This window comes from Rhyacophila brunnea, unplaced genomic scaffold, assembly GCF_057557595.1.
Source record: "Rhyacophila brunnea isolate RB1 unplaced genomic scaffold, BYU_Rbru_1.0 scaffold_3, whole genome shotgun sequence".
In the NCBI taxonomy this organism is placed as follows: domain Eukaryota; kingdom Metazoa; phylum Arthropoda; class Insecta; order Trichoptera; family Rhyacophilidae; genus Rhyacophila; species Rhyacophila brunnea.
The window spans coordinates 4,814,545-4,833,091 of NW_028232965.1; the positions used below are offsets into that span (position 1 = coordinate 4,814,545).

Sequence of the window (18,547 nt, forward strand, 5' to 3'; positions counted from 1 at the left end):
TGGATTCAAACTTGACTGTTTATTCAAAACATAATACAAAAATACATTGAATTGTTCAAATTTTTGAAAGCAACTAATAGATAAAAAAAATAAGAGGCACGGATTCACTAAGATTCAAATTTATGTTATGCCGTGACTGAAAAACACAATGAACAAAATAAACATTGCGTACATAATATGTACTGTTGTAACTTTAATTTAGGACTTACCACAAAACATAGGTAATACATATTATGCTATTCGAATAAAAGAAATGATTTCAGCAGTGATGTTTATAAATTATTTATTTATATAAAAATTTGTAACATTGGTAAAAACACGGAACAACCTTAACAAACACAATTTTTTTATAAAGCACGTTCAATTAAAAAAATGGAAAAAATATATAAATTATGAAAACCAAATTGTATCAAATTATAGTACATAAACAAACATAATGATTATAATTTTAAGGTAGTAAGTGCAAAAATGTTTGTACAGAAATAAATATTATATAAACTATTAAGCATTTGGTAAAATAGATTCTTAATAATTATATTGCAATTTAAATGGCAATTAAAATTTTGCAAGTAACTGAATATATAGGAATCATACTATCACATGAAGTAGATATAATAAATTAATATGTTTAGTCAATAAGCTTAAATTTTAGGTGCGTAACAAAAAAATGCATTTGATTTGTCATTGATAAAATATATAACACTATAACATTATAATAGTATAAACACGTCCGTTCACATTATCACGGTTATTTAAAGCAGCTTCTTCATACGATATTCAATAACAAATTGCACAGCTTAAAACACTATTAGTTGGCGAACTTAATGAGTCAATCTGCTAAAAAGCTTGGCGCAATCAACACTTACAACTAACATCGCAATGACAATCATCTCTTGAAATTAGGAAAAATTTCAAATGGCCTCTTATTGATAATAATATGTACACGTATGATTAGATAAATGAATAATAAAATTTATTATTTTATGATAATACATAATATAAAGAAAGATATTATGTGAAGTACCAAAAATCAATTTTTAATATTACGTTTGTGTATTAGATATGTGTCGCTGAGTTTCAAAACCCGCGATAACACTTTTTTATTATGTTGAGAAAATCAACAAAAACTTTTTGAACTACAAAGGTTTTTGAATGTTTCAGTAGTGTTATAGCGGGATTTGATAGACACATTGATTTTGTTTCATAAATGACAGTTAATCGTAGCGGCTTTTGAAAGAGGCGATAAAATTTTCATGTAGAGATTTTAATAACAAATCCAACGATATATATATCTTATTATTTCAAAAAAGTGTTATAGCGGGTTTTGAAACTCAGCGACACATATAATATAATATATTAAATAATATGCATTCAGACACTTATTTCTTTTCAGCGCAGTCAATATTTGAAAGATACCTTATCCTATTATTTGATTGACATTTGTCGACTATTTATTTTGATTAGAATTTGATTTTGGTTTGAATACAATATACAGATAGGCAGAAAATTGGTATGGGCGGACCCATTTTGAAAAAAATCCGTAATATAATAATTTATCCATTCTTACTGGGCCTCCTCACTTCCACCTCAGACCCCTACACTTCCCCCGGACACCCTGTGCTTTGATTCTACAGTATTTTAAGATTCAAGATTCCTGCAGAAGCACATGTGCGATGCTCATATTATGTATATGAATCACTGTGACCTGCCACATCCACATGTGATTATCATGCGCAAACATCTCTTATAATACCACAACTACCAGTAATATTCCATTCATCAACATATTTTTTTTCATGTAATAATAATTATAATGAATCATGTATAAAATATTTCCTAAAGCAAGAGATGATTACATATTTCAATTTCAGGCATCGATTAACCGTTTTCATACAGTTAAACATAAACATCATTACCATTGTTATAAAATACTGACTTTGTTAAAATACTGAAATACATATTATTAAATATTTTACTAATTATTGGCAAATAACTTATAACTCTTAAAAGCAATATCATTAGTTCATTTTCGCAGTATCCTCAAACATGGCATTTATAATAAGACAAAACATACTCATCTCCATTAAAACTTTTACACGACGAATTGTTTATCATTTATAATAACAGATAAAATAAACATTTATAAAAACTAGTTTAATCATACTCAGGATAAGATTAAAACGCTTCATAGAGATAAAGAAAACTAATTGATGCATGTAAATTGTAACCAATCAATATTATTCTCGTTTGTAATTGAATGATTTCTAAAACATTACAATCATTACATATATTTTATGTGTGTCTGTTAATGTAGTATAATATAATGCATTAAATTTGATATAAATATGTATATATATTACGTCGCTGTAGGATTGGTTTGTCGAATAGACCAAATGTCAAATGTTCAGTAGACGAAAAACAAATTTGATTACCCTATATTTAAATACATGAAGGAATTTAAATTGTTGTTTTTACAGCATATGAATGCTGTTTTCATTACAAAGCAATTTAAAGGAAAGGATGGTTCTGGTCCATTTAGACACAAAAAATCATTCTGCATTCAAAAGGTCGACTTCGACCAAAACGGATAATCGACAAACCAATCCTATAGCTACGATTAGGCAAAGTTGTAAAATACATATCAGATAATTGTTTAGATCTGTTTTATCCAACACAATATCATATTTATTGCATTGAAATCTTAGATAGGATAAAACAATTGTGTTGGAAAGTCATTCATTACATAAATAATTTCACTGGAATATTTTGACATACCACATATTTTCAAATGTTTAAAAAAAATGTTATGTATTGCATGAAAAGTCTTTGGTATTGATTGCGATACTATATTTCTATCCAGAACTATGATTTTTGTAAGAAAATCAACTGTTTTGTTATAAATATATATAAAAGATTGTGAGCTGAAAGCTTTAGTAATTCAAATATGTTTTGTCGGTTATCTGACAGTTATAAATTTAGCTGGAGGCTTATTAATTAATTATGATAAAATTATTTCATGTAGTTGTGATATTATTGCACCCGATTTGCTTAGAAACAAACTTCAGCGTATCGTCAGAGCAATTTTTCATTTGGACATTTAAAAGATTATTTAAATTATATCCATAAGTAATTAACTGACGTAGGCTTTCTATAGTTTTCAGACAGACAACGATGCAACACCCATTTTTAATGCCTTCCGCGGTACTCGAACAATTACAATCATTTTTGTTATGCAGTTTAGTCAAAATCGTTTCCAAAGGATTGCCTTCTTTGCGTTCAACTGCATTGACGTCTTCCTCAGCAGATAGATTAGATAAATTGATGGCATCGCCTGTAGTAATATTGTTTGAATCTGAAGTATTTTTAGCGCAACAACAAGGCGATGATTTCACTTCCGAAACTGGACATCCAGAATTATTATTCGTTTCATTAGCCTGACTGCAGCAACCTTGCTTTGGCTTAATTTTGTTACCATTATTACTACTGCAGCATCCGCCAGGCATACTACTACCGACAGACGCAGGCTCAGTGTAAAGACCAAAGTCCTGTAACGTGGAAGGTCCGTGCCTTTTATGATAATCGAGGTAATTGTTATTATGGTTGTTTGCAGTTGGAGAACCTCCGCAGCCTGCTTCGCACTGCATGTTGATCGGATCGCATTTGCAGTCGACGCATCGGCATTCGGCACTACTCTCCATGACAGTGGGCGGAGGCTGGACGTCTACATCATCTGCGGTGCCGCACCCAGACTGACATTGCATCCCCAACGGATCGCATTTGCAATCGCTACATCTGCAAATATCTGCATCAGCCGTTATATCTTGTAAAATATTCCGCTTAGCGATGTCTTTGAATATATTCTCTGTCTGCACAACGTACATATCGGACGGTGGTTCATTGTTAAAAAGAAGCGTGTCTTCTAAATTCAAATCGCTATTAAAGAGTACCGAATTAGCAGCATTTATTTCAAGATTTTCCATGCCGAATACGTTGCCACTTTCAGATATTCTTTCGTCTTTTTCAAAAAGCTTATTCAAATCGGTATGCTCATCGTTCTTTGAGTTGAATACGTCATTTATCTCCGGATCATCGTTGGCATCGAATACCAAATTGTTAGCATCGACTGCTGCCTCGCGGCTCTCCATATCGAAAGAGTCAGCAGTGTTTTTACTGGTGTTATTTTGAGACATGAATGGATATATGGAGGGTGTGGTTTCCATGACATTTTCTGACGTGTTAACTTTGAGATCGATATAACTCTGTAAGTGTGTCGGAATAAACGTTCCACCTGGGAATATATTCTGAGGTTCCTGCTTACAGACGTTGACTGTAGGATCAGCGATGGACGCCGCAAGTGCACTGACATCTATCCAAGGTGAATGGACTTCTATTTCGTTTGCCAGTGCTAACTCAATTGCCTCATTGGCACTTTCTGTAAATTTGTTATCATATTCTATGTTATTTGCAGGTGAATTTGGAGAATCAAAGTGATCCGATAGACTAATATCGTTATTGTTGTTATCATCAGAAGGTAATAAATTAGAAGGCATGCTTTTAACTGAATCATCATTGTAGAAAATGTCATCTATATTTTTATTACTAATATTATCGCTTACATCTAAGATAGAAATATTAGGAGGGTTAGGAGTCGAGAAGCTTTTCTGAGAAATTGTATTAATGGCATTGATATTATTGAATATTAAATCCCAGTCGTTTTTTGAGAGGTCGATGGGGGAAATTCCTCCCTGTTGACTCAATTCCATGGATACATCAATGGTCTTCGAGTCAAACTCTTTTTTAATATCACCAATAGACGTTTCTGACTCCGGTGTCGGTATCTACGAATGAATAAAAACCAAATACATCAAAAACTTATTCAAATAACCAATCAAGAAATCAATTCACAACAGATATTTAAAGATTAATACTATCGACCGAAGGTACTTGATGGAATTTGAATTTAAATTCTAATGGATTTAAGTTTTGTACTATTTCATTTGAGCCGGTTTTGCGACCGGGGTTTCGCCTTTCGGCATCTTCAGGCGGTGTGTATACTCACCAAAGGCAAACACACTGACAACGAACACTCTTAACTCTAACTTATATAATAAATCAATACAATAAAGTAGGTAAAAACTCCATTACCTACCTATCAAGTCAAGAGTCACAATAAAAAATATAACAAACAAATTATTATGAATAGTTGAAGTGTTAGCAAAAAAAAACCCCCATCTTATTATTAATAATAAATACACTCAATAAGCATACCTATTATAAAAAAAACGTCAAAACCTAATAATAGATCATTAGTACTTATAAACAATAAAAATACTACACTCAAGAGGTGTAAAATCGTCCATTCTAAGAACAATAGTAACATATTGAAAATTAATGGAGTTAACTAATGAGATATTATGTATATATTAGTCTTTAAAAGTTATTAGATAAACAATTAATATTCAATAATATTCTTACTTGCTACAATAATATACTTGGTGAGTATACACAGTGCCTGCTGATGCCGAAAGGCAAATCCCGGGTCGCAAAAAACGACTCAAATGGTACAAAACTTAAATCCATTAGAATTTAAATCTATTGCTATGAAGAATTTACAGCAGAAAAATAGTTTAAATTTCATCATATCAGTGGCGAAGGGTGGAGGTAGGCTGTTATGATCCGCCATAAATAGTGCACACTAAACTTTGTCAGTCATACGTATTTGTTTTCATTGAACTTAGGCTACAATTGACAGACGGTGTTGGTTAGTTTTTAAAATTCAATTAAACCCTGCGTAAACCAAGCCATAATAGATAATAGTCAAAAAATACTCGTCTATCTGTAAAATATCTAAAATTATGCCATTAAATCATATATTATTGTCGATATTTTATAGATAGAATAATATTTTTTATCTATTATTGTTTCGTTTAGTCTAGGGTTAGTGAATTTAAACAAATTAACCAACAACGTGTATAATATGTATTCCTAACTGAACTAAAACAAATAAGTATGTATAAAAAAATGTGGATAATTTTGTCGGATCGCCCAAAGTATAACAAAACTATTATGATTTGGTTTAGACAGGGTTTACTGGATTTTTAAAAACTAACTAGCACCGTCAATAAATTGTAGTCTTAGTTCAATGAAAAAAAAATGCGTATGACCAACAAAGTTTAATGTGCACTATTTATGTCAGATCTTAACAGCCTACCTCCACCCTTCGCCACTGCATCATATTGATATAAATACTTACGGCAACTTGAGAATTTGTTTCTGGAAATGTTTCTTGAGCTATTTCATGACTATGATTATTTTTGTATTGACTTCCATCCCGGAGGTGAGTTTTTTGATGACTTTTAAGACTGTGCGGTGTTGTGAAAGCTCTCGAGCAATGGTTCTCCACACACGGATAAGGACGCTCCCCTGTGTGGGTTCGTGCATGAGTTTTTAAATGATGGGAAGCTGTAAATGCTTTACCACAGCCGTCTTCCACACACCTGAAAAGGTAATTTTTTTTTATGAAACGAACAGTAAGTTGTCACATACAGACTTCTTCGATGACGGTACAGTCCCCATTCTCCTTATTCTTCATAAGGAGTCTGTTAAAATAGAAACGAAATTTGATAATTTGACGCCAACAGTGAAGTGTGGCAGCTGGTTGCAAGTTAGATTCCTCGTCTGGCAAAAATTACATGTTTCGTCAATTTAAATTTGATTCAAAGCCAGGATCCAATGACTTCAGCGAAGCCCATATGTCCCACTTATGTGGCGAACAAATTAACATCATGTCACGTGCACTCATGTGCTGTCACGCTGACAAATTTAGTCTAGGTTTCGTGATTCTGCAGCATATTTTGAATGATCACTATCTCTATAAATTTAATGATGGAAAGTGCGAACTCGGGTACTTACCGATCAAAATAAAAAAGCAAAAAGAGTATGGGGAGCAAACCGAGAAGCATTGGGTGAAGAAATTATTGGCATGGCATTTTCCATTTTTGCATGTTTAAAAAAAAAACTCTCATTATGAACAGAATTAATAACGTTTTTGTTGTGACATCTTTTTACATTTACAAAAAACAGCCAACAATGAAACTCTTGCTTCGTAGATAACTGCACTGTCGAATAGGTAGGTACCTAAACCAAAGAAGACATTTTCTGTCTTTAATTTTATTGATGTCTCATATTGAGACAAAAACTTTAAATTCGATAAGGCAAAAACAATGCTTAACATTTGATATTTTGAATTATTTATGATTCATAGTAATTTCAATTAATTCTAACAGTTTCCATGTGTGCATACGTCAAATTACTTGCAATATAGCATGCAGAGAATATTTTGAATAGAACCCAACCAGCAAACCGTAGATATAATATGTAAGCACCAGTCATAGATAATAATCTATCTGAAAATTCATAGAGCCAACCACTAAAAAGAAAGAGCACGCGGTTTTGACACGAGTCAAAAACTTGTAGGACCTCATTCTGGCCATTTCAACAGATTTTGTAAACTGACAATATTCGTTATTGGTTCAAAATGTGCTACGGGATGGGAGCATCAGTCTGATAACATTTTAAACCAAGAAAAATGACATTGCACACCGTAGCGTGAGCTTACCGTGACGTGATGGTAATGTGTTCGCCTCATTAGAAGTGAAGATGGTAAATTACTTTTTTAACTATTTCTAGTTGTGCAATTGCACGAGTACAAATTTTTGTTTAGCTCTAAAACAAATGTCACCTGTATGGTCGTTCTTGAGTATGCGTTCGAATATGCTTCTTAAGGTCACTAAGTGTAGTGAAGTATTTACTGCATCCTAATTGGTAGCAATTAAACGTATTTCCATTGTGGAGTCGTTGATGGGCCCGTAATCTGAAAATAGCAATAAAATATACACATAAACCCATAAAAAATAATATTGCCATTATCAAAATAGAATGATATTCATTAATATCATAATTAAATTATTGTGTTCAGATTGCAAATGAGACGTCATCTTAATCAAACGACTCTGGCATAAATCTCCTACAATATGTTTGTGTGGTTGGCCTAAAACCACCGTAATACATTGCGGAGTATAGCCGGCCGTCTTTTCAGTTGTAATAATAAATTGGTTATTCATTTTATTTTTTGTTTATGCCTACTATCAAGATTTGGCAGGGGGCCATACAACACGACTACGCCAACATTGCCAAGACTGTTTTAGCGAGGGATTACTACTGCACAATAATTTAATTACACATTACGTTATGGAAATATGTACGCATAGAAAATGCATTGAATTTTTCAGTGATAGAAAACATGAAGCAATATCGCACCGTGAGTGTAAAACCAAGGCATCTGCAAAAGACATATTTTGGATATATTAGGGTTTGAAGTCTTCGCTTTGTTAGGAGAAATAGAGTTTCTTAAAAAAACCATAATATTTGGTTTATATCTACATTATATTGCATGTTCTTTCAGTTACTTCACTTTTACATTATCAAGTTCACGACTTTTGCAGTTGTTTTGCATTTAATCTCGAAATTGAAAAATTTGCAGATACCTTGGTTTTACACTCACGGTGCGATATGATTCTGCATAAATAATGAGATATTGATACACTGTCATGATATGTTAACAATCAAAGACAATTGAAATATATCTATCATATAATGTTACGTTGGGCATTAGTGTAAACATATTTATAGTGTAGGCATGAGTAATTGTTCATTTAAAATTATTTGACCTGTTTGAAAAAATGACATTCTTAAAACCAACTTAAATTTGGTGTTAAGGAACGATAAATGATAGCATACCATAGTTCTTCAAGTGAAAGGAAAGGGGAGATTAGTATGAACAATTAAAAAATGAGTGAAATATGACATACATATTATGCATAAAAAGGAAAAGGAAAGAATCAAGTCAATGTAGCTAAATTAGTAAATTTGACACAGAAACTTAAAAGTTGTCCTAAACTCGATCATCAAAAGCTCTTTAGAAAAGTAGGAATTTTAGACTTGTCTCCCTTTCCCTTTGAAAACAGAAGTTGTATTTAGATTTATAAAAACTGTTAAAACAATTATCAAAAGTAATAAATTATTTATCATGCAAAGACAAACTATAAATAGCAAAAATGTGCAAATGAATTAATTAATACTATCGACTGAGTAAGTACATGTAGGAAATTGAATTTAAATTGTAATATTTTATGTGTCAATAATATTCCATAGGAAACGGTTTTGGTGACCTGGATTTTTCCATCTTCAAGTATTACTTATGGTATGTATAGAATAAACAAAGATTGACGTTTGTTACTGAAGATAGTAAAGGTCAAACCCGGATCACTAAAACTGATTCGAAACCAGAATAGAACAAAACTCTCATATATTAGGATAAGTATAGTAAAATTACATAGTTGTGGATCCGTAAAACATGTGTTGCATTTATTTAATTAATAACATTTTGTCAAGCATCATAGCCTTATAGCGCCTATACACGTGCATGGATTTACTAGCAGCAATAGTGCGTATTTTAAACTATCGTGACAATAACTGTTTACACATAAAAGTGCTGACTGTATTTACAATATCATTCTTTAAAAGTAAGCGAGACGCGATGTTTTCATTTTATAGTACTATTTAACAGGTAGTGAAAATCGGTTAACCTCAAGATGAGTATAGTTCATTTTTTTGCTGGCAGGTTCGCCATTATCGTTCTACTGCACAAGCGCAGATCGAAAAAATCCCTACTATCACATGAAAATTCAGAAGCTTCCAAACTTTTTTGATTCATGCATGCAACCGCAGGATAATACATGTTTACCCATACATTTTCATAATACTTACTGTCAACAGTAAATCCATGCATGTGTAAACGGGGTATTACAATCTGTCTTGTACAAAAGTAGGGTGTGGTAAAGGAAGACACTGGGCATTGAACAAATACAAATGCACCGATTGAGTAAATTAACATCAAAGTTAAATACGAGACTGTTTTCAACATGAGTTCTCAAATGATACTTTATTACTATTGCAAACAAAAATATTGATATTTCTTTATGTTTATTAATGTTTGACATGTTTAAATGAGGAAAAGTCGAGCAAAAACATTCAAATTATACACTGTGCTATAATATTATCGATGAGATTTAATATACTATGTCCACGAGATACACTCTAATGTTGGGAATAAAATAATTATACATTTTTTTTACAAAGTACACATTTAATTCCTGTTTCCTGCATAAATAGGTATAAGGTGATATGAAAACTGCTCGTAACTAATTATTTTAATTATATGTCACTTGTACTGGTTAATCTTCGGCACCTCAAGTGTTCTGTTGTCAATGTAAGAATAAATTATTTAAATATAAAATATTTCCTCTCCCTTAACCATACGAAAAGTTATAAATAAACACAAAAAAAATATGATACCACTTCAACGGATGGGTGTCAAGAAGAAATGTTAAATGAAATTTTGGCAGATTGAATTGTTTTTTTACATTTACACATGTTATATACTTGACAGAAAAAAGGATTTTTGAATATGTGTACCTATTTAAAGATATGTCATGAAGACAACAGTTCAATCACCCACGAAAATAGTAGATCTGAGTGACTGACATAGTAATCTGAGATAGCTGTCGTAGTTTTCTTTTACGATTAAAGTATAGATCTTTATAATGATTAAACTAGCATTATTTATGAATATTTGGTTAGTTGAATTTCATTTTACTGTTGTGAAAGACACTTTAGCACATACCTAGGTTAATAAAATGGAATACCTACTACATTAATAAGGGATGTGAAATTTAGTTTGGAAGTAATTTGACAAACAAGATGACTTGATTTTTTAAATTCTCATCTTATTTTTATTAGATCTTTTAAAAATTCCGACAAATTTCAGTACAGCCAAAAAAATTAAATGGCTTTAGTCTCGGAACATGAAAAATTACCCTCAGCCCCTTTCTTTACATTTTTTACATATTATATAGATATATAACATGGAGCCTATGTATTTAGTAACTCGTGTAAGAAATATAATTCTGTGGGTATGTAAAATCATCCCATTTCGAGGGTGAATAGAAAAAAACCTTACTTCTTAACTCCTTTTCTGTACTTTAAATAATTAATGTTTCAACTGAGTAATATTATCTGATGCGTTATTGTTCCATTGGTTAAATCTGTGTGCAAATAAACAGTTGGATTTTGTTTGTTGTTATTTAAATTCACACACCCTCAAATTGAGCTAAACAAGAGTTGGGAATAAATACTGTCCATGCAATAAGAATGTTAGTTCACATTACAAAATAATATGATAACTTATATATTCTAAAAAAAGACAGGATCTTCCTTCTCATTCACGTCAGTAATTATTTCAGATTTTAAATAAGAAGGATGATCCTGTCTCTTTCCGTGATTATAGTATTTAACCCTTATCACTGCCAACCAATTTTTATTGAGTGGACATTTGTAGTCCAGCTATTTTTGGAATAAAATAAATCCCTTAAAAAATATGAAATAGGAACAGAATTATAAATATTTGTGAAAACTTACCAAATCAACATGTTTCTCGAGTTTATCGTGAATATTTACACACTAAAATGAGAAATATTGTTTAGAAAATATACACAAACAGTTTATTCAGAAGTTATGGTGTTTACAAGAACGCATGAGTTAACTCGTCCATGGCCTGACGCGACATAAATGCTTAGACGAGTTAATTCAACTCTGGCAGTGATCAGGTTTTATGCAAACCAGTCGTTTATCCTTAAATCTAGTCTTGATAATGACACAAACAAAATAGGATGTATAGTTTAATATAATATTTATATTATCACAAGTAAAACAGAATTCTAGAAAGTAAATCTTAACCCAATTTTATCAATAACGTATGTACACATTGACAAGTTTTCTGTCGTAATTCACTAATTTATTGGTAACAAACAGTTAATAATAACAATCAAAACACAAAACAGCAGCCGTATTTTTATGGTTTATTAATTTGGATTGGTAGTATAATGTGGTTGTTATATATGGAATGAGACTGAAGCACAAATCTAAGTGTTTTAAGCTCTCGAAGCGATTATTCGTGTTAATAAAATCTATCGAATGACGGTACCTGTATAATGTGTTGAATGCTTTTTTACAGCCATCAATCGTGCACAAGAACGGCTTCACTTTTGTATGAACTCGTACGTGAATCTTGAGACTATACGACGTAAGAAATGCCTTCGTACATGACGTTTCTGGGCATTTGAATCTATATTCACCTATTGGAAAAGAGTTTTCTTAATTTTTTTTTTAATAATATTGATTATTGAATTTGTTACAAGTAACTAGTACTATTTTTCAGTAGGAATGATGTTCTAGAAACACTCTTTACGCAATCCGGAAAAATATTCTGTGGAATATCATTTATTTTTCTGAATTCAATGTTTTTCTTATAAATCAAAATTATTGTATATTAAATTTGTCAATTTTCTAATAATTATCTTTCTTTTTTTTAATATCCCATGTTTGAATAATGAAATAGTTAATATGTAGCATCGCTTGCTATTATGCATATTAATAGTGGCTTCACTAACCCCTCCCATGTCAGGGGGATCAAAGAAACCAGAATTCTGTAACCTACTTTTTCAGAAAAATAATAGTACAGGTAACTGATTCAATTCTTTAAAATTGTAAATAATTGATATTTATTTTAATAATTATTGTAAAATGAGTAGTATCCACTCCATTTTGTAAACAAATTATTTCATTACGCATTCTGACAGTTAAAAACAATAAAATGTTTCAATAATATCGAAATAATTATTAAATTCAATAGATCACATTTCAGTTATAAAATATTATTAATAGGATCGGTGTTTCGATGGGAAAGCATCATAACCTGATAATTCAAAACCTGACTATGAGATCACTTCATGAAGTTAATATTTTTTGCAGTAAGTTTCATTGGTATGTAATAATATAACCTTAACTAATTGTTATAATGTAAATGTCATAAGTAGTTGAAGAGGTATTTGTGAGTACAATAACATTATAGGTAAAATTAATATGCCTTACCGGGTAACTGGAAAGGTAGCATGTAAAACATTAAAAAAAATGTTAGAAAAGATTTTCAGGTAGCACAGAAAGTGGAAGTATGTATCATGCATCATAGCAAATTGTAGCAGCTAATTGAAAAATTGGAAAATATTATACAAACCAGTCATATATAAACAAAACTGATAATTTTAACGGGCTATGGAAATAACGTTGACTTAGTACAAGAAGTCAAAATGTGATATTTTGATAGTTATTAGCATCTGTGCAGATTTGAACCAATACACGCAGCGTCTGACCCCAAACTTGCCTGTCGACTCTTCCGTCATAGGAAATGTAGAAGTCTGTTGGCTTGGTATACCTGCATGGGGGATAGAGGCTAAAAACATAAACACCAGACGGCGTAATGAGCAGGCAGCCTTAGTCTCAAAGTATTTTTTTTATTATTCCAAAAAGAAAGTCATGTTCTAACACTGCCACATTATTAATACAATATACCTTAAAAGTCATTATCTCATATAATAGAATTTTGAATTAAGTATATATTTCCATGTTGTTAGTTAATGACTTCTTGCACTAAGCAAAGATAATGTTTTTTATTAATGGAGCAAATGTTTATTGATTTATACAATAATTATTCTTTGTAAGAAATACTAGTGGAACTGGCAGTTAGTTATTCTTGGCTATAGAAATACTCAGTTGTCAGAGTAGGTACCATGAGATGTTAATTAATTACATTCAAATTTAACACCAATCAATTTACAACACCCACTTTTCCACAACAAAATTTTATTTACTTTGATTTGATTTATTTAAGTTTAAATGATTTTATATTTTTGTAATAGATAATATTTTTTTAACAAGACTAATAGAAGATGACGTGGCATTACGCATTTATAGATGAAGTGATAGTTTCAAGAAACAAATATACGTAATTAAATTTTAAGGTTTTTCTTTCGATCTCACAATTGTTATGTAGATATATTTATATTTTTACCTGTTAAAATTTTTCTTATATGATCCTAAAGTTTTACAAGCAATTGTCATTGATGACTTATTGTTTTTTAATATGATCACCCCAATTCTAAATTAACCTGAGATGCTGTTTATTAAAACTGATTAATGTTGGTAAATTCAAAATTGTATATATACCTATACCATCATCACATATATTTGGATTCAATCTTTAATCTCTATTAACACAAAACAAATAAATCATACCGTAGGTTAATAAATTTAGTGTTTGAAGATAAACCAAAACTACACGCATTCGTGACGGAAATTCAAATCGATTTGTCACCGGTTGATGAATTATGCAGACGTCTTATCGACAATATTTTTGCTTACATCTGACAGGTTGAAGATTCTAAATAAAAACCATCAGACACTGCAGTAAATCAATTTATTTGATTCTAATCCAACAAGAATTATTCAAAAGCGATGATTCATACATTTGAATGTACTCATCATACTAATGGAAGCCATGCTTAAAAGAAATCGAAAGTGTTTAAATACGATTTGATTATGTGTGTCAATAACCGGGTGCATAGCTTATCATAGTTGCAGTATATTATAACCGGTGATAAAACGTTAATCAGTACCTTTATGAGTTTTCATGTGAGTTCTAAGATTTCCCAGAGTGCTGTATGTTCTTTGACAGCCGGTATACTCGCAGTTATATCGTGCCATGAAATTGAAGTCTGACATGTTGGTGCCTTCCGGTTCAGCCTTGGTTCTGATGATAATGGTTGTGCGACTTGGTGATTGTGGCATTGCCGAGTCGGAGTGTGGAGGATCGATGGATACAAATATTTCTCCCGCATGCTGGACAGGCTGCTTCAACTTTCTGCAAAACACAATAACATTGTTGTCAACGACAATATCACATTGTGAACTATGTATTTTGTTTACTATTTATTACCATTCATGCATTTCCAACACATGATCCTCAGAGGTTCTTAAACTATAACTATGCTCGTTTCTCAGACAGTTTATTAGTTTGAAAGGAGCTGTGAATTTTGATGGCATAAAGTGATAATAAGGTATAGTGATAAGTAAATTGATAATACGGTCCTCAATGGAATAGTGCAGCTGGAACAATTTCACAATGCAGAAATACTAAACATGGAGGCAATGGTTTAAGCAAAAATGACCAACAAATTCTGTTAACATTACTCCAAATAGTAATTACCTACTGATTGTACCGATTAAAAATTTGCCGTCATGTATTTGTATGGAACACAGGAAGGAAAAGATCATGATTTGAGTTACCATCCCCATCTATCATGTATATGCAACCGCGATGTGTGCATGGCCACCTCCCATGAGACTATAAACATGTCTGAATGAAAAGATTTCAGTGCCACACTTCCAAGTCCGGAGACGAAACTGCACGGGACTGATGTAGCAACCAAACACCCTAGTGCTTAAAGAGTTTAGAAAATAAATATTTAAAAAAATTACGACTTGCTCTGCCTAGTGACATGACTTGTCCTCTGTTTGTACTAAAGACTTCAGGTCAACTTATTAAAACATAGAAGCCAATTGAGCATGATTTCTAAGAGAGGGTGGGTTTGAGTATTCAAAACTGCATTCAAAAACCGCGAGCATGTGTTGCTGAAATTTATTGTTTTTGTGTTTAATATAAATTTAGTGGTAATTAGTTATTTTAGTAGAACATAATATGGTTAACCCTATGTTGTGTTTAAATTTGGTAGCCATACTGAGAAGCAACATGATGGTATAACGTTTCATAGTTAAGTTAATAATAATAAAATTGATGTTCTACTGTGCGTTATACGCGAGAAACACGGCTTTATTTTGCTGAACAATAGCCACCCTCTGTATATTATTACTCTGAGGATAAAACGTCTTTCCATCATCATAGAATATAATATAGGTACAGGGTTATTGAATAATTATCTAGTGATTTTCTCACAGAAGCATCAAATAAAGGATTATTATGGTTGAAAAGTGCATATCTACTTAAATACAGAATGTATTTTTCTTGATGAAGCCAGTTTCTACCAAGAATAAATGCTCAAATAAACAAATATGAAATTAGAATGACATCATTATGGTGATGTATTATACATATTAGTATAAATAGCAACGGGGTGATATGCGTAGGAATCTTGGCAATCTGACAAAAAAACAATAATCAAACAAAATAATACAAAACACATTTGCCTCAATAAAAGACTGGAAAATTTCAACCAATCAAGTAGGAATCTAACTATTATCTGTACATTTTAGACGTAATCTCTAATAATATTTTTATTAGGAAGATATTCAATATTACAGAGGTTGCAGGTTAAGTTTTCGAAACAAAATAGTTTGAAGGGGTAAGTAAGTATACATTGGTTGCCAGACGGGTATATGAATAACCTTTTATCGGATGGTATATACATATTAAGAGGATTAATAATGATCAGAAATATTTCGGATATTAATGTGATATTTAATCCGTGTTGAATATGGGCATTTGAGTATTTTTAACAAAAACGAAATAGGAAATTCATTGTGCAAAAGCGCAAAAGTATACGAAATATATTGATGTGGGAAAGAGATGGAAGAGGTGTTATTTACATGAATGGAAAAACATATGATTACGTTCTGTCACTTGGAAACAATACAGGGTTGTTAATTTCACACAATAACAGTGAAAATGAAAGCAAACATTGATCAGGTGTCACGGTAAATACCTTCTTTTCTTCTTCTCGTCGTCATTTGAGGCAGAATCTGTTTCGGTTTCAGATTTCTCATCTGACGTGACGTCTCGTTTGTGTGTAGTTGGAGAGGGTTGCGATGAAAGTGGAATTTCATTGAAAGCTTTTTCAAATGCCGACAAATCTAAACTATCATCTATGCAGTCTTGTAAGTCATGAGACCCGAAAATATTATCAATTGTTTCGATATTTTGTTCACCTCGTTCCGACTTCGTACTTGGCCATGCGGCCATTTTTGCACTAACTTCACTGCGGTGATATTAGTTCGAGCTTCGAACGTTCGCCGATAGATGGTTCATGTTCATGTAACGTTAACGTCACACGAGAAGTAATAACGTGTATCGCCGATCGCGCATGTCCCGTTATATCAAGAAGTTCACAAAATCCAGAGTTCATGTCGATATAGTTATTCAAAAATTTTGTCTTGCTCGCAAGGCGAGACGACTTTCTAGCGAGTGTTGAAGTGAAAAGTGTAAATATAAAATAAAACTATAATGACAAGTAAAAAGTAATTCATAAAAATAATAATAACTCATTTAATTGCATCGGCGCCTAACAGTTTTGAAAAGTATTTACCTGTGAATTTTGCGATGAGTATCGGAAATAATTTACTGCAAATTTCTAGAGTAAGTTAAATTTCATCAAAATTTTGCGTAATGTTAGCGTATTTCTTGATGCGGTAAATCGTATTTTGAAACGCTCAGTAATATTTTGTATTTTACAAAAATATTGAGTTGCATAGGTACTTATGTATTTTCTTATAATATAAAATAATATAATATTTATAATAAATAAAGGGGGCACTAGTTATTACTAATTTACACGCATATCCTTTTAGATCCGCGTAGGAAATTAGGCCAATTTGAATATGTCGCCAAGAATGTTGGTGTTTGTAAACTTTACCGTTGTTCGAAATGAGCCTGCTGAAAACCGCGCAAATTTTAAATAACGAACGGCATTCTTTTTTCAAGTGCGTCCGTAATATGCATGTTAACCTGGGAGGAAGCTCGCTCAAGTTAAAAAATATATTATCCGTGTATCAGATGTTGGGTTAACGTTAAATGACCAACGGCCGGCTGTATCTAGAAGTACAGTTACTTTTACCTACTGAGATATTTTCCCATCAAGACTGTCCACAGCTGAGAACGATGATCTAATAAAGAAATATTATTCATTCGTGGAATTACATTTGTCATGAAAATAATATAACCAATCTAAACTAGGTATTGATGTACCGTAAGTCGACATATTATATAAACGATAATAACGTATATTAATTGTGTAGTTAAATCATAGTGTTAAATCTGCATTGAAATTCAAAATTTTACTTGAACAACATCACAATATTTCAACATAGCAGCTGTTTCTAATGAGAATATCATGATTGTGTTGACGATCCGTCTTATTTACTAAAAAAATCATAGCTTAGGCAGAAAAGCTTAAAAACCAGGGAAATTACAAAAAAAACCAATGTGTCACACATTTTCGCCAAGAATATATTATGGTCTCTGTAATCAAGATTCATAAGGTAGCTGACATGGCATCATCATTTTATTACCAACTTCAATTTTGAGATATTGGACCAGAATGACGCATCAAGAAAATGTCACTTCACGTAGGTAATAATAGGAAAATGTTGCTTGATGATTGCTTTTTGGAAAAAAAACAGTCGATGAGATTTCTCATTCATTTTTCATATTATCATGTGTACCAGTGTACCTATAAAGTTACCATGATGTTCTTCGTAGGTAGGTACGTCATTATGTTCCATAAATCTCCAAATAAACAGT

General features: G+C 31.7%; 2 protein-coding genes across 2 annotated transcripts in view; one reads left to right on the plus strand and one right to left on the minus strand.

The window, feature by feature from the left end:
* Positions 1–1,464: 1,464 nt before the first annotated feature.
* On the minus strand, positions 1,465–16,999 carry LOC147067768 (uncharacterized). The gene is made up of 6 exons (XM_085952583.1): positions 16,734–16,999; positions 14,631–14,875; positions 12,104–12,254; positions 7,742–7,873; positions 6,254–6,497; positions 1,465–4,838 (listed from the first exon to the last, which is right to left on the minus strand). Exons 1-6 carry the CDS (start codon positions 16,988–16,990, stop codon positions 3,015–3,017), a joined length of 2,853 nt encoding a protein of 950 aa, XP_085808709.1. The 5' UTR covers positions 16,991–16,999; the 3' UTR covers positions 1,465–3,014.
* Positions 17,000–17,280: 281 nt separating this feature from the next.
* Positions 17,281–18,547, plus strand: part of LOC147067769 (uncharacterized) — a 31,896-nt gene continuing 30,629 nt past the window's right edge. Inside the window, exon 1 of the mRNA XM_085952821.1 lies at positions 17,281–17,383. Within this exon, the coding sequence (XP_085808947.1) occupies positions 17,348–17,383 (36 nt within the window). The 5' untranslated portion in view covers positions 17,281–17,347. The remainder of the gene's footprint in view (positions 17,384–18,547) is intronic.

Bases quoted from the DNA above. Each gene is read 5' to 3' on its own strand.
- LOC147067768 (XM_085952583.1), bottom strand. From the start codon at position 16,990: ATGGCCGCATGGCCAAGTACGAAGTCGGAACGAGGTGAACAAAATATC. The intron at 14,876-16,733 runs GTATTTACCGTG...TGTGTTTTGCAG, and splicing joins GACGAGAAGAAGAAAAGAAG to AAAGTTGAAGCAGCCTGTCC. The intron at 4,839-6,253 runs GTAAGTATTTAT...ATTCATTCGTAG, and splicing joins AAACAAATTCTCAAGTTGCC to ATACCGACACCGGAGTCAGA.